The sequence below is a fragment of the Equus przewalskii genome, chromosome 20 (genome assembly GCF_037783145.1).
Source record: "Equus przewalskii isolate Varuska chromosome 20, EquPr2, whole genome shotgun sequence".
NCBI classification, from domain to species: Eukaryota; Metazoa; Chordata; class Mammalia; order Perissodactyla; family Equidae; genus Equus; species Equus przewalskii.
In genome coordinates, this window is record NC_091850.1 from 2,261,587 (window position 1) to 2,276,697 (window position 15,111).

Sequence of the window (15,111 nt, forward strand, 5' to 3'; positions counted from 1 at the left end):
TGGGGTAATTACAGCATTTTCCTACAGTGTCTTGGGAGTTCTAACAAGCACTTTGCACGCGGCCGGCTGGGCACCATCCGGGAAGTGAATCGTAACACACCCTCCTGATTCCCTGCTATCTCTCTGTCTGTCCCATCTCTGCTTCCTCTGCCAGCTGCTGTTTTTCTTGCATAAATGCGGCATTCCTCAGGGCCCAGATGGTCCCTCCATCCTGTCCATTTTTCCGGTATCCATCTCTAAAAGGGCCTCTTCGTCTCCATCCATAGCCACAGCCCAAGCCTCTCCCCTCCCATGTGGCTGCCAGCTCAGCTCCCTCCCTGGGCTCCCCAGACACCCCTCCACTCCCTTCCTCCCAGGCCCCAGAGACAGAGATCTTACTGTTCCCTTCCCCTACTCACACACCCTCCATAGCTCCCCATTGCCCTTGGGAAACATTTCAAGCTCTTCAGCCTAGCATTATAAGGCCCTTACAAACTATGCCAGCTGCTTGCACCCATGCATCCTCTCTGCTCTAGCCACGATGGGCCCCTCTGTGAACAGCTGAAGGTTCTCAATTCTCTCACACCCCGGGGGGCTTTGGCCATCCTGTAACCTCTGCCTGAAATACCCTTTCCTTCCTTCTGCACTTGGACTAAACCGTGCGGAGACTGGATTAGCCTGAATCTTCCTGGTGGCACTGTCAGCCCCTGGAAGGCTGAATCTTCCTGCTTCCGTGTCTGCAAAGATGGTAGGAAGAGAAGTTGTAATTCTCTGACTTTGGGTACCCCGGGGCATTGAAATCCTCACCCTTAGCTCCGCTCCAGCCCTATTAACCTGTTAAAAGCTCTACCACGCCAAGGCTCTTCCAAGCCTCCAGACCCTCGCCCTCGCCTCTGCCTAGAATGCCTTGCCCCTCTTGTTTATCTAGCAATTTCTCCATCCTTCAAGGCTCAGCTTACACAGCGCCTTCTGGCTGTCACTGAACCAGAGCTGGCTGATGTGGGCAGGCTTTACCGACGCTTTCAGAAATAAAGAAACCGAGGCTCAGCGTGGTTTTTAACCGGTTATGGGGCTCAGGGGAGAAGTGTGCAGGAAGGAGGAAGGGTGCTTTGAAATAGTTCCGGCTTAGTACATATTTTTGATTTTTGCAAATATACGTAAAATAAGGAGCAGAAATAAGCAACTGGGAGGAGCCTTGGGGCCTGGACCACGCCCATCTCTGTCCGCAAAGACTCGCCCCTCACGAGGTCGAGGTCAGTTCCACTAATCACCAGTCAGCCCCGCCTCTTCCCTTAAATGCCGCCCAACTCAGTCTCTCTCAGTTTGTCACACCGCAAGCCCGGCCCCCTCCGCCCAGAGCGCCGCTCCGCTCGGCCCCGTCCCGCCTCGCTCCGCAGGACCGCCGACCACCGACCGCAGTATCAGTCGGCCAGACGGAAAAGCTCCGCCTAATCTCGCTCAGCCAATCACATTCCAGGGCCCGCCCCCGCAGCCCCGCTCCCGTCTGTCACGCCCCAAACCCCACCCCCAGCCCAGCCCCAGCCTATCAGCTTCCACGGCTCTCCAGCTGCGTCTGGTTCGTCGCTCCGCTCGCCTGCGGCCCGAGGAAGGACATTTCCCAGGAGGCGTCGCGGCCGCGCCGCCCCGCTTCCGGCGGCGAAAGATGGCGGCTTCCTAGCGAGTCGGCGGCTGAGGTGGAGGGAGGTCCAGGCTACGGTGAGCGGAGAAGTGGGCCGTGAAAGCCTGTGGGGCCCGTCCCCAGAGACTCACCTCCCCTAGCCCCAGAGGTCCCGCTTCCGCCTTCAGCTCCGGTGTCTCCTGCAGTCTAGCTTCATTCCTCTTGCTGCAGCTGGAGCGTTGTTTTCCTTAGATGTAGGGGCTGCAAGGCGCGCAGAGACCACCCCAGGCAGCCCGCACCCATTGCCCAGATAGGCGCGCGGGTCCATCGGCGTCCTGTGCTTGCTCGAGGGACCCATAACACCCCGATCCTGCCCCTCCCCTGCACAGACAGCCCCCGGGCAGCCCAGCGCCCACTGGAGAGAGTCCTAGAGATTATTAGTCTTTTATTCACCAAGACATTTTCAGTTTCAGGTAAGAGAAAGCCCAGCTCAATCTGGCTTAAGTAAGAGAGGGGAGTCAGTGGCTTGTATCTCTGGTTGCAGGCATAGCTGGATCCAGGTGCTCACAAGTCTGCCTGCCGTTTTCTGGGTGAGCATCACTTCAGGCGGGCTCTCTTTCCCCTCTCGGAGGCCAAAGTGGCTCCTGGCCCTTCTCGACTTCTCTCCTCCCAGGTCTGCGGCTCTAAGGAGCCGCTCTTCCGTAGTGGGACCGCTGGACCCTGTATCGGGTCACGTCCCCATTTCTGAGCCACTCACACTGGCCAAGGAAGGGGGAGGGGTTAGCCTTACGGAAAAACAGGGAGACCGTGACCTTAGGTTACAGGATAAGCCAGCGGGCCGTGTGAAAGGCACCTCTCCGCAGATGAGCAAACAGGCGGGAGGAGTGACCCTCACCGTCAGTGAGCGGCTCAGCCTGGCCTCCTGCACTGTCACCAATGTTGTTAAAACCCCTCAGGGAAGGATCCTGGCTTCCCCCATGTCTGCTCCATCCAGCCACTCAGGAGCCATGGAGGTGGCAGAACCCAGCAGCCCTGCCGAGGAGGAGGAGGAGGAGGAGGAGGAGGAAGGGGAGCAGTCCTCGCAGCCCAGGCCCCGCACGCGCTCCAACCCTGAAGGGGCCGAAGACCGGGCGCTGGGGGCCCAGGCCAGCGTGGGCAGCCGCAGCGAGGGTGAGGGCGAGGCGGCCAGTGCTGACGACGGGACCCCCAACCCTCCAGGAGCCGGCCCGAAGCCCTGGCAGGTGCCCCCGCCAGCCCCTGAGATCCAGGTGCGGACGCCAAGGGTCAACTGTCCAGAGAAGGTGGTAAGTGAGGGCCTCGGCCTGTGGCTCCGAGGCACTAGGGAACCTTGGGCTTAAACATTCTTGCCTTTTGGGATTCACTCTGCAAACAGTCCTTTCGTGTGAGTTTCCTAGGGCTGCCCCAACAAATGACCACAAACCAGGGAGCTTCAAACAACAGGAATGTGTTTTCTCACAGTCCTGGTGGCCAGAAGTCCCACATCAGGCGTCAGCAGGGCCACCCTCCCTCCACAGGCTCTGGGCAGGGGCCTGCCTGGCCTCTTCCAGCTTCTGGGGGCTCCAGGCGTCCTCGGCTGTGGCTGTGTCATCCTAGTCTCTGCCTCCGTCTCCACGTGGCCTTCCCCTCTGTGTCCCTTTGTCTTCCTCTTCTGTCCCTCATAAGGACACTTGTCATTGGGTCAGGATGATCTTATCTCAAGATTTCACCTGAATTATATCAGTAAAGATCCTAATTCCAAATAAAGTCACATTCTGAGGTTCTATGAGGACATATCTTTTGGGGACCACAATTCAACCCACTATATCCTTGGTTTTGTGGGGGGTTTTTTTGTGAGGAGGATTAGCCCTAAACTGACATCTGTTGCCAGTCCTTCTCTTTTTGTTGAGGAAGATTGGCTCTGAGCTAACATCTGTGCCCTTCTTCCTGTATTTTGTATGTGGGCCGCAGCCACAGCATGGTTGATGGGCAGTGTGTAGGTCCATGCCTGGGATCTGACCCCGCGAGCCGCTGAAGTGGAGACTTAACCACTACACCCCAGGGCAGCCCCAGTATATCCTGTTTCTGTGTCACATGTCCTCTGGTTCATTTATTCACTCATCAAGCTGGAATCCTGAATCCCCTGAGCCCCGTCCCGAAGTGGAGAGCTTGGCTAGGAATTGGGGGCGTCGTACCACCTTTGCCGAGGGGGCTGCTTGGAGAGGCCAGCGGAGTGGTGGGGCCGGCGTTCGTGCCCCGGTGCTGCTGGGCACAGTGCCCTCCCACCGTCCGCCTTCATTGCAGATCCTCTGCCTGGACCTGTCGGAGGAAATGGCCCTGCCAAAGTTGGAGTCGTTTAATGGGTGAGGGGCACATGTGGGGCTTTGAATGTGCAGTCACAGCTGGGAGGGGCCCAGCCCAAAAACTGCAGGGTGGGCTGTCGGAGACTCCCCGCAGGCTGGCCCGGCCTGGGCCTGGCGGTGTCAGAGAGGAACGGGGATAACTGGTATCGATACAGCCGCAGCGGCTGGGGCCCTGTTCCAAGTGCGTGCGAGCTGTCAGCGCCACCAGTGTCAGCAGTGACTTGGAAACTCTGAGATGCAAAGTCGCCCAGGGCCCCACAGCAAATGGGCAGGGCCGGGATTCAGACGCAGGCCTGGCTGACCCCGCAGCCCTTGCCCTGAGCAGCTGGGTCTCTGTGGGGTTGGGTGGCAGGGGCTGGACGGTGCCTGAGCAGCTCTGGGAGTTGCTGGGGACGGGCATCCAGGACTGCCTGTGGCTGAGCAAAGGTCTGGGGGAGCTCTGGTGGGTCCCATGTAAGAGCCAGGCTAGCCAGAGGGACCCCCTTGGGGCGTGCGGGAGCTGGAGAGGGTTGGCTGGGCTGCGCCAGCCCCCTGCTGCGTGACCCGAGCCTCCAGGGCCTCGTCATGGGGCTGCTGGAGGCGTCCCCAGGATGAGCAGGTGAATGGGTGCCGCCAGGCCCGGAGGCCTCGCCTTAACACCCCGTCACTGTCTGTCCCTCCCCAGCTCCAAAACCAATGCCCTGAATGTCTCCCAGAAGATGATCGAGATGTTTGTACGGACAAAACACAAGATTGACAAAAGCCACGAATTTGCGCTGGTGGTGGTGAACGATGACATAGCCTGGGTGAGGCGAGGGCGGGCTGGGGTGCCCTGGGGTCCTCTGGGGGTCAGGGAGCCGCTTGCTGAGGCCTGTGCTTCTCCACAGCTGTCCGGCCTGACCTCCGACCCCCGCGAACTCTGCAGCTGCCTCTATGACCTGGAGACGGCCTCCTGCTCTGCCTTCAGTATCCTTCCATGCGGGGCCCCCTGTGTGGGGCTGGCCGTCCTGTCCCCAGATCCCAGGAAGCCTGAGCTCAGTTGGCTCAGGTCAACATGCCAGCTCTGCCGCTACAGGCTGGGGCGGCTCACCTCTCTGAGCCTCGGTTTCCTCTTCCGTGAGGTGGGGGGCACAGTATGCCCACTCCCTCGGGGCGCCGTGGAGATCAGGTCAGGACAGAGGAGCAGAGAGCAGCTGACTTGCCCTTTGCGTGAGCACACTGCACCCACACAGGGAGCACTCCACCCAGGCCAAGTCTATGCTCGGTGCTTAATAAATGGCAGCATGACTGAAAGGCCACAGTCCCCACTGCAGCCCCTTTCAGCCTGGGCACGGCACCTCGGATGCTGACTCGACCGTGGGAGGCCTGAGTGCAGCCTGGAGCGTAGAGTGTGATCGCTGTGAGCTACAGAAGAACTCAGTGGCGAGTCTTGGCAGGAGGGGACAGCGCCCCCCGTAGCTCCTTCATTGTGAGGAGAGCAGCCCTGGCCCTGAGGGGAAGGGGGGCTTTGAATCATCAAGGGTCTTCAGGGTGTCCAGTGCCAGCCCCCTAGTTCATGATCTATGCCAAGGGATACTGAGGCTCAGAGAGGGCAAGCAATGGGGCCAGGGTCGCACAGCACACCTCTGGCACAGGGGTACTTGCCACCAGGCTCAGAGGCACCCACACTCTCTTGGTGTCAGGATGAGGAAAGCCACCCGTCCCTGCCCACCCATGCTCTGCCGCCAGCCTTCTCCTTAGTGTCCCCACCAGATCTGGAAGGTCTCGTCAGCCTCATGTAAGTCCCCTGTGGGGAAATTATTGTTCACCTTGGAAGAGAAGACTCTTTTCTGAGTGAAAGCTTCAAACAGCCCAGAAATGTCCTTTGAGGAGGCCGAGGTCGGCCTCCCGCAGCTTGTCTCCCTGGAACAGCTGCGCACTCACCTTTCTGGAAGCATTTCTTGCAAAAGCAGCGCCTCCTCCAGTCTCCCTTCGCCGGGGTCTGTCGTGGCCCCTGTCCCTCCGCCCCGGTGTCTCAGCCCAGGAGGCGGCCCCCTGTTTCTGTAGGTGGCCACGTGGCGGGTGTTTCCAGCTCAGCGGGCCACATGGTCTCTGTCAGCCGAAGGCAGCCGCAGACCCTGCGTGCCAGGCGGCGGTGGCTCGTGCCGGTCGGGCATGCCTCACGGACACTGCCAGGGGAACCGAGCGGCATTGCCGCGTGTCGCGAGATGCTCTGGTTTTGACTTGCTTCTTTCCCCACCCCCATTTAAAAACATACACACCGGTCTTAGCTCATGGGCCCTGGTGTTTCGCCCCCAGTTTTCCAGCCCCGGATGGTGGACATGGCACCTGTTTTGCTTTTGCTGTCACAGTTAACTTGGTATAGCCATCCAGGCAGGTTTTGCAAGTGACCCCATGGCGTAGATTCCCAGCGGAGGCCTGCTGGGGCAAGGAGGGGTGTGTGTAATTTTGCTGGACTTCAGGGACACCAACCCTGTTCCCTCCCCAGCGTGGGGGTTGGTCACGCTACTGGACCTTCTGCTGCCTGATAGGTGGGAAGAGGTCATATGTGGCTTCGCTCTGCTTTTGTTTTCATTCATTTGTAGGCCATTCAGTGTTCCTTCAGTAACTTGTCTACTTATCCCCTTTACCTATTATTGTAGGGGATGGAGGCTGAGTGGGAACTGGGCGCTGACTTAGAATCTGAGATCCGGGCCCCGCCCCAGAGTCTCCTGGCCTGGTGGGGCAGGTCCGGCTCAGGCAGTGGTGCGGCCCGCTCGGGGCGCTGAGGGTGCCCAGAGCAGGCTCCAGCTTCGGGGTCAGCAAAGCGTCCCTGACAGAGCGGGAGAGGTCAGGCGGAACAGCCAGGCTGGGGAGGGCTCCGGGCGGAGGGAACGGCCATGTAGGCAGGCCGGCAGGCAGTGGTGGACTTGGGAGGGGTCGCTGGGGCCTCGCATGCCCGGTGAGGAGCTGGGCGCTCCGAGGGCGACGGGAGGGGAACCCCGGAGTGTGCTCTGACATGGCCCCGCTCCCCACTGTGCAGCCAGCAGAAGACAGAGCTGCCGGTGACAGAGAACGTGCAGACCATCCCGCCACCCTACGTGATCCGCACCATCCTCGTCTACAGCCGGCCGCCCTGCCAGCCCCAGTTCTCCCTGACGGAGCCCATGAAGGCGAGCGCGGCCGGGCGCAGGGAGGGAGGGAGGGAGGGCTGCCCACAGCCGGCACGGTGGTGGGGAGGGGCCTCTGACCGCCGGGCCAGCACGCCTACAGGCAGCTTCCCAGAGTCTGAGGCGGGAGCTGCAGAATTGTCATGGAGGCATGGGGTGACCCGAGTCCCCAACGCTGGTGTCCTTCCCCTGCAGAAGATGTTCCAGTGCCCGTATTTCTTCTTCGACATCGTTTACATCCACAACGGCAGCGACGAGAAGGAGGAGGAGATGAGCTGGAAGGTGAGAGGTGCGGCGGGCGGGTGTGGACGGGGTGTCTTGGAACCCGCCTGCCCTCGGCCTGGGGCCCACCTCCGCTGTGCAGCCCTGGAGCCCTGGCTCTGCTGACTCTGGGTCATGCGCTTACTCAACAGCCATCCTCACACGGCTACTGCGAGGCAGTGGGGCTGTTGGCACAGTGGCCCCGGGAGCATGTAGGGTCCTGCCCACCTCATCCCCAGCATCTGCTTTACTCTCTTCCTGTCTTTGCCCTCGTTGTGCCCTCTGCTTGGAACACCCTGCCCTCCCTGCCTCCCCAGGCTCTGCTGGGCTTTCACACCCCAGCCCTGAACTAGCTGTGTGACCTCAGGTGACCCACTTACCTCTCTGAGTATCAGTTTGCCCAACTGTGAACAGGAGCATTGAAACCAGCTCCTACTCATATCTCAATACCCAAACTAAAAGTCCCTATTCTGAGAACCCTTCCCTGCTCCCCAGAGATCAGTGTGGGGGCCGAGGGATTGTCTGTATCCCATTGTGGGACCTCTGGGACAGACCTCTCAGGGTCCCTAAGACTGGGTAGGTGGCAGGTAATGTTTGCTGAATGCAGGAATGTTTTCTGCCTGGCAAGCTCCCTTCACCTTTCAGAACCCACCCCTCATGCCCCATCCTCTGGGAACCCCTCCCAGGACAGGGAGAGCCTGGCAGGGGCACCCCTGCCTGAGCAGCTTCTCCCTGGTCCCACAGGACATGTTTACCTTCATGGGCAGCCTGGATACGAAGGGGACCAGCTACAAGTATGAGGTGGCACTGGCCGGGCCGGCCCTGGAGCTGCACAACTGCATGGCCAAGCTGCTGGCTCACCCACTACAGCGGCCCTGCCAGAGCCACGCCTCCTACAGCCTTCTGGAGGAGGATGACGAGGCCGCGGAGGCGGAGGCCACTGTCTGAGCCCTCCCTGCACACCCACCCTGCTCGCACAACGAAGCCCTTGGCTTCTCATACAGGGCTCTGCGCGACACAGGGGAGGGATTCCAGAAGGCACCCAGGGCACCTGGGGAGCCCTGGAAGGAAACCCAGGATTCCAGGAGGCAGCCCAGGGACTCTGGGCACCCATTACCCATATTTCCCAGCCCACATCCCACTGCCAGTTTGTCAAGTGTGATTTTTGTTGTTCCCTGTTATTTTTGTTGCCAAAACAAAAATTTGAGAATCCACAGCAATCAGCTTGTGTTAATTGGGATCTTTTTGGTTGCAAATGACAGAAAACCCACCCACTGAGCAAAAAGGGGGATGGCTTGGTTGGTAGGGATAAGCAGCCAAGGTGCAGCTTCAGGCTTGGCTGTATCCAGGTGCTTGGGCAACACTGCCATTGGGGAGGGCTGAAATACCCTGCATAGTTAGTGTTCTGTGTGCCCTGCATACCTGCCAACCTGTGGAAAGGGGTGAGATGGCCATGAGCAGTCCCCAAACCCCAACCCAGGAGAAGTGGCACTTCTCCCAGCATCCCCGTATGACTGGCCTTGCCTGGGTCGTGTGACCTTGCATTGAGCCAGTCATGGGCCAAAGCTCTGGGATGCTCTGATTGGCCAGGCCTGCATCAAGCGTCTCCTGTGGGAAGGCAGGATTACAGCGCGATGGGGAAATGCTGTGGTGCTCTCGAGGGGAAGGGAGACGGAGATAGGCAGACAGGTCCACCCTTCGGCTGTCTTCCTGGATGACGAGCAATCATGGAAGAAGGGTAGCAACCGGACTTTCTCAGTTCCACGTAGAAGGAAACAGCTCTATGGAGCAACTGCTTTTCCTCCCCGTGAGCATATATTGGGCACCTGTGTTCCAGCCCCTGGTTCCACTTCTCAGCGGCCCGGAAAGGATCACTCTCCCACTTGGCAGATGGGGAAATAAGGCCCTCGGAGGCCCACCGCTCCAAGGAACGCCTCCGGTTCCGCGGGCCTGAGCACAGCGACGCCGAGCTCCTGGCGCGGGGGCGGCCACGAGACGCCTCACACGGCCCCGGGCTGCGCGCGCCCACGGCCGCCGCCCCGGCAGAGGCTTCCAGGAGCTCTGGGGCTCCAGCTCGCAGCCCCACCCCTCCGGCAGGGCGCCTCCGCGGGGCCCCGTTCGGAGACGTGATAACGGCGCACCTCGCGGCCTCAGCCACTCCGGCCCTTATCGGCTGCGCCAGACGGTGCCCGCGCGCCACTGGGGGGCGCCGCCCCGCACGCGCGCCCAGGCTCGGGCCCCGCAGGCGGCGCCGTCGGGCTGGGGAGCCTGCGCGGCGCGGCGGCGCGTGCGCACACGGGCGGCGGGCCGGCGGGCGGGAATCCGCGCGCCGGGTCCCGCGGGCATGGGTGCGGCGGCTCGCCTGGCGCGGCGGCTGCGGGAGGCGCTGCGGGAGGAGGAGCCACGGTGAGCGCGGGGCGCGGGGCGCGGGGCGCGGGGCGCGGGGCGCGGGGCGCGGGGCGCGGGGCGCGGGGCGCGGGGCGCGGGGCGCGGGGCGCGGGGCGCGGGGCGCGGGGCGCGGGGCGCGGGGCGCGGGGCGCGGCTGGTCTACGCTGAACCCCCGTCCGTAGGGCCGTGGAGCAGCTGCTGCGCCGCGGCGCCGACCCCAACCTGCTGCTCGAGGATGGCGCGGCGGCCATGCACCTGGCGGCCGGAGCCCGGCAGCCGCGCGCTCTGCGGTGCCTCGAGGCTCTGCTGCGCCGAGGCGGGGACCCCAATGCTCGGTGAGGCGGAGCTTGGGCCGGGGCAGGGTCTTCCTAGTCCCGGCGCCGGGCCTGGGAATCCGGGAAAGGGCGTTCCACGGTCCAAGGGTGGGAACTCACTGCCCGAGGGGGGGACCTTGGGAACCTGGGCAGGGATCCTGAGGGTCCAAGGCGGGGGGAAGGGTCCCAGACCGACGGTGGGGTACGAGGTTGCGCTGGGGCCGAAGTGAGGATCGAAGGTTCGGCTCTGGCGGTAGAAGCTCTAGGGTCAGAGAGCTTTGGGTCCCGGCCCGAGGGCGCATCTTCTGGTTTCCGAGGGTGGTGTCTCAGGCTGGAGAATGGAGATGGGGGTCGCGGGGGCCGGAGATCGAGTCCGTCTGCTCCTGCCCCAGCTCGGCCGAGGCGCTGACGCCGCTGCACGTGGCCGCCGCCTGGGGCTGTCGCCGCGGCCTGGAGCTGCTGCTGAGCCAGGGAGCGGACCCCGCGCTGCGTGACCAGGTGGGCGGCCCTGCGCGGCTGCGGCGGGCGGCCCCGGAGGGCGGGCGGGGAGAGGGGAGCGAAGGGGCCCCCTGCTGACCGCGCCGCCGCAGGACGGCCTCCGGCCGCTGGACCTGGCGCGGCAGCAGGGGCACCAGGACTGCGTGCGCGTCCTCCTGGAGCTCGAGACCAGGACCAGGACCCCGACCCGGACCTGGGCAGAGACCCAGGAGCCCGAGGCAGAGCCTGATGGTGAGGGGGGCCTGCCGGCCTGGGGCTCCTAGCGTCTGATCTGGCTTCGCTGTCTGTCTGTGCTCTCCTCTCTCCTGCAGCTCCGTGTGCCTCCCACGCCGTTCTTCCTTCCCACAGCTTTTGCTGCCTCTTGCTGTGTGGTCCAACTCCCATCTCTGTCTCTGGCTCCCTCTTCTGCTTCGCTCTGACCCCCCATCGCATCTGCTGCTTCAGGCCCAGGCCCCCGGGGAAACGGGCCGGACGCCAGCCCCTCTGAAGCCCCCGACGTGACGCTGGACTCCACAGCACCGGGCAGAGGTGACACCAGAGACAGGGACCTGGGGCGTGGTCCCGGACCCCCTGGTCTTCTTGCCAATCCTGAGGCGGCGGACAAGTATGGCAGCTTGGAGTTCCCCCCAGGGCTGCAGGACTGCAGCACAGACGCCTCCTTCGTCACGGCGGTTGAGGCCTCTGAAGCCGAGGCCCCAGCCCCAGACATCTCCCCCTGGGCAAGGTTATTGCCCCAGACCAGGCAGGGGCTCCTGACTGGCGTCCAGCCCTCCCAGAGAGTGCCGAGATCTCTGGGTACCCCACAGCCGGTACATCAAGCCGTCCTGGCCAGTAGGGAGGCAGAACTAAATGCTGGTCTGCAGGCCCTGACTTTGACCCCTCTGGATGCCTCCCCCTGCCCCATGTCCCTCCCTAACTGGAGCCCAGCCCACAGTCCCCCTTGGGAACCACTGTCTGGACCCCCCAATTTCCGCTTCCTGACCGATGACCAGTTGTCCCTGGACAGTGATGTGGCAGCCCTCTGGCTGACGGAGGACGAGGCGAGCTCTACAGGCAGCAGGGACTCTCTCCCCTCCTCCTGGCGCCCACCAGTCCCTGCCACGTCTGACCTGGAGCTGCTACAAGGGCCCCGTGTGCTTGGCACGAGCCCTGGCCCCGTCATGCCCCGCACCCGGCCGCGCTACCTCCGGCGGCTGGGAGAAGCACCGGCTGCTCCTGGTTAGTCCCTTCGGGGCATCCAGCATCCAGGGTGTCTCCAGGAATCCCGGGAGATGCCTGACTTCCTGTCGTGCCTACTTCACTCTTTGTCTCTGGGAACCCCCCTTCCTCTGTCTCCCTTGACTCAGTTTCTTCTCCCAAACCCAGACTTTTCAGGGCACAGCCCAGAGCTGGCCAAGGCCTTGCAGACAGGCCATATCCCAGATGCCCAGGCAGATGAAGATGAGCTCGCCCAGCAGTTTGAGCAGCCAGATCCCACCAGAAGGTGGCGGGAGGGGGTTGTGAAGTCCAGCTTCACTTATCTGCTGCTGGATCCCAGGTATTTGGGGCAGGAATGACCGAGAAGTGGGAGCTGGAAAGTTCCAGGATTGCTGCTTTTTTTAAAAAGGTTTTGTTTTTCCTTTTTTCCCCAAAGTCTCCCGGTACATAGTTGTATATATTTTTAGTTGTGAGTTCTTCTAGTTGTGGCATGTGGGACGCCGCCTCAGTGTGGCTTGATGAACGGTGCCATGTCCGTGCCCAGGATTCGAACTGGCGAAACCCTAGGCTGCCAAAGCAGAGTGCGCAAACTTAACCACTCGGCCACAGGGTCAGCTCCCCAGGATTGCTTCTGATTTGCTGTGTGTCCTTAGGAAGGGGACTGGTCCTCTCTGGGCATCAGCTGCCTTATCTATAAAAGGTGGCTTGATCCAATTCAAGCTGCTGAGTGTCTTCGGGGAGCAGCTGCCCCTCTCTGCTCTATAAAACGGGGGTCACTGGAGGCTGAGCTGGTGGCATAACAGTTAAATTTGTGAGCTCGGCCTTGGCAGCCCGGGGTTCATGGATTTGGACCCAGGACGTGGACCTACGCTCATGAAGCCACACTATGGCAGTGTCTCACATACAAAACAGGAAGATTGGCACAGATGTTAGCCCAGGGCTAATCTTCCTCACCAAACAAAACCCCCCAAAAAAAGCCCAGAACAAGGGTCACTGGATGTGGGTTCAGTTTGCCTTGTGAACTTAGTGGTTGTTCTGGGGCAGCTCTCGTCACTGCCTTCTCTGAGCCACCCTATTCATCCAGGAGAACTCAGGACCTGCCAGCCCGAGCCTTCTCACTGACCCCAGCTGAGTGCCTTCGGACTTTCGTCCATGCTATCTTCTATGTGGGCAAGGGGACACGGGCCCGGCCAGATGTCCACCTCTGGGAGGCCCTCAGCCACCGTGGACGGCCAGGAAAGCAGGTGTGAGGATAAGGAGCAGGATCATGGCATGGGCAGCCAGGCTGTGGGCAGATAGAGTAAGGAGGGAATTGAGGGGCAGACTCCTGATCCTGCCCTGGCCCCCTAGGCCTGCCCTAAGGTGCGTCAGATCCTGGACATTTGGGCCAGTGGTCGTGGTGTTGTCTCCCTGCATTGCTTCCAGCATGTGGTCGCGGTGGAGGCTTATACTCGAGAGGCATGTCTTGTGGATGCTCTAGGTGGGTGCCTGGCTTATGGGATGGGGGGTGGTCACAGGAGGGCCACTTGATCTACCAATTCCCTCATCCCTTCCCTCTTAGGGCTGTTCATTTGTTTAATGAGCAGTTATTAAGCACCAACTGTGTATCTGCATGTGCTCATATATTGCTCTGTTGGTTTATCCCTGCTCCAGGGCAATACGTAGTGGGTTCATTGTCGTGTATTTCTGCCAGGGGTTCACCAAGGCTGCCCCTGTGACCTCACCCCCAATCTCTCCAGGGATCCAGATGCTGACCAACCAGAAACAAGGGCACTTTTACGGTGTGGTGGCTGGCTGGCCACCTGCCCGGCGCCGCCGCTTGGGTGTGCATCTGCTGCACCGCGCCCTCCTTGTCTTTTTGGCTGAGGGTGAGCGAGAGCTACGGCCCCAGGACATCCAGGCCCGCGGCTGAGCACTGGGGAATTGGCCATCCAGCCTGGCTAGAGCTCAGGGTATTTGAATGTTCCAGCTGCCTCGTGCTGAGAGCAGCCCTCCGTCTGCAGCTCCAGAAGGGTGGGGGGTGGGGGGCAGCAAGGCGAATTTCCCCTCAGGCTGAGGAACTTTGTTACAGATGGAGCTGCTGGAGAGGTAATGACCTCACCATCATGGGAGGATGGGGATCAGAGGTTCTTTGGAACATTCCAGTGCTTCGGCACATGCTGGTGCTTTGGAAGTTTGCTCCTGTCTGTGTGGACAGAGCCCACTTTTGTCTCCCAGACACAGGACCCACAATGTGGATGGGCTGGGGGAGTCTGTCCAGCTCAACAGCCAGGTTTTGCTGCTTCCCAGCTGTGGGACTTCAGACCAGTAGTTTGTCTCTCTGAGCCTCAGTGTTCTCAGTGTACAGTGGGGACAGTGACAGGTCCTGCGGGGGTCATTGTGAAGAGCTTTGCACTGAGCCAGAGGCGGCCCTTCAGCCCAGGTGGAAAGTCTGTGGGGGAGGGGAGGTGGGAGGTGCGGCTGCGGAGGTCGGGTGTGAGGGTGAGGGAGCAGCCTTCCTGGGGACCGCTGGGCGCCTTGAGCCTCCCGGATTTCTCTGAACCTCTTGCTTCCACAGTAAAATGGAATCAATAGCCCTGACTTGCTGGTGACGCTCTGCGATTTCAGACTATTCACATATGCTCAAAGCTTCAGTAAATGCCGAGCCGCCGTCGTCGTGGCGAGGTGGTGGCGGGATCATTTAAGTTTTCCGAAAGTGTCCAGTGGGTTTAGGGACTTGGGGAGATGCGCTGCCTCATTGGGCTCTGCACCTGCCCATCATCGCAGCTCAGCGAACCAGGTCCTGCAGGGGGCGGGCGTGGCCCGGGCGGGTTCCCCGGCCTCCAGGCCTGCACTGCAGAGCCCTTGGCTCCTCTGGCGGGAACGGCTGGTATAGTAATCAGGCACCTGGCCTCTGGGCTGGGCCTGGGCTCTAACGCTTTAAGGGAACTGAATAACCCTCTCCTGAGCTTGTTTCCTCATGTGTGAGATGGGGAGCCTCGCAGCCACTAAGTCACTTGACGAACAGCGTGCCATCGGCCCAGGAATTCACTAACAGGTCAATGGGAAAGAATCCAGAGACTCCAAAGACCCCACAGAGGTGGGGTCTGCCTAACACGGTTTCCCAACCTTGGCACTGCTGACATTTGAGGCCAGGGTTTTTCTTGCAGTGGGGGCTGTCCTCTGCATCACAGAGAGTCAGGGCAGCATCCTCCCCAGTGGGGGAAATCAGAACTGGCTCCCGAATCTGCCAATGGACAACAGTACCCCTGGTGAGACCCCTGGTCTAACCCAAGGGTGGGCTCATCAACCGGTGGGGAAAGGACAGAAGATACAGCCACTCTTTCCTCCCCTGGTGCCTGCAAACCACAGGAAGACCTAGGCCTACC

General features: G+C 61.3%; 2 protein-coding genes across 8 annotated transcripts; both read left to right on the plus strand.

Annotated features, from left to right (window-relative positions):
- The first annotated feature begins 1,146 nt into the window (after positions 1–1,146).
- On the plus strand, positions 1,147–8,566 carry BABAM1 (BRISC and BRCA1 A complex member 1). 6 transcript variants are annotated; one of them, XM_070586521.1, is made up of 10 exons: positions 1,335–1,695; positions 2,142–2,187; positions 2,554–2,901; positions 3,899–3,957; positions 4,622–4,742; positions 4,824–4,902; positions 5,689–5,713; positions 6,959–7,088; positions 7,281–7,367; positions 8,091–8,566. In XM_070586521.1, exons 3-10 carry the CDS (start codon positions 2,575–2,577, stop codon positions 8,292–8,294), a joined length of 1,032 nt encoding a protein of 343 aa, XP_070442622.1. In that variant the 5' UTR covers positions 1,335–1,695; positions 2,142–2,187; positions 2,554–2,574; the 3' UTR covers positions 8,295–8,566. The 6 variants fall into 6 exon arrangements, with proteins under 6 accessions (XP_070442625.1, XP_070442622.1, XP_070442623.1 ...); XM_070586523.1 differs by having other exon boundaries at positions 1,525–1,695; positions 2,592–2,901; XM_070586524.1 differs by lacking the exon at positions 2,142–2,187 and having other exon boundaries at positions 1,147–1,695; positions 2,592–2,901.
- A 1,008-nt stretch (positions 8,567–9,574) lies between these two features.
- Positions 9,575–14,323, plus strand: ANKLE1 (ankyrin repeat and LEM domain containing 1). Of its 2 annotated transcripts, XM_070586516.1 has the most exons (9): positions 9,578–9,752; positions 9,917–10,069; positions 10,441–10,546; positions 10,639–10,777; positions 10,991–11,764; positions 11,912–12,083; positions 12,828–12,987; positions 13,094–13,223; positions 13,483–14,323. In XM_070586516.1, exons 1-9 carry the CDS (start codon positions 9,691–9,693, stop codon positions 13,653–13,655), a joined length of 1,869 nt encoding a protein of 622 aa, XP_070442617.1. In that variant the 5' UTR covers positions 9,578–9,690; the 3' UTR covers positions 13,656–14,323. The 2 variants fall into 2 exon arrangements, with proteins under 2 accessions (XP_070442618.1, XP_070442617.1); XM_070586517.1 differs by lacking the exon at positions 13,094–13,223 and having other exon boundaries at positions 9,575–9,752; positions 13,483–13,646.
- The last annotated feature ends 788 nt before the right edge of the window (positions 14,324–15,111 follow it).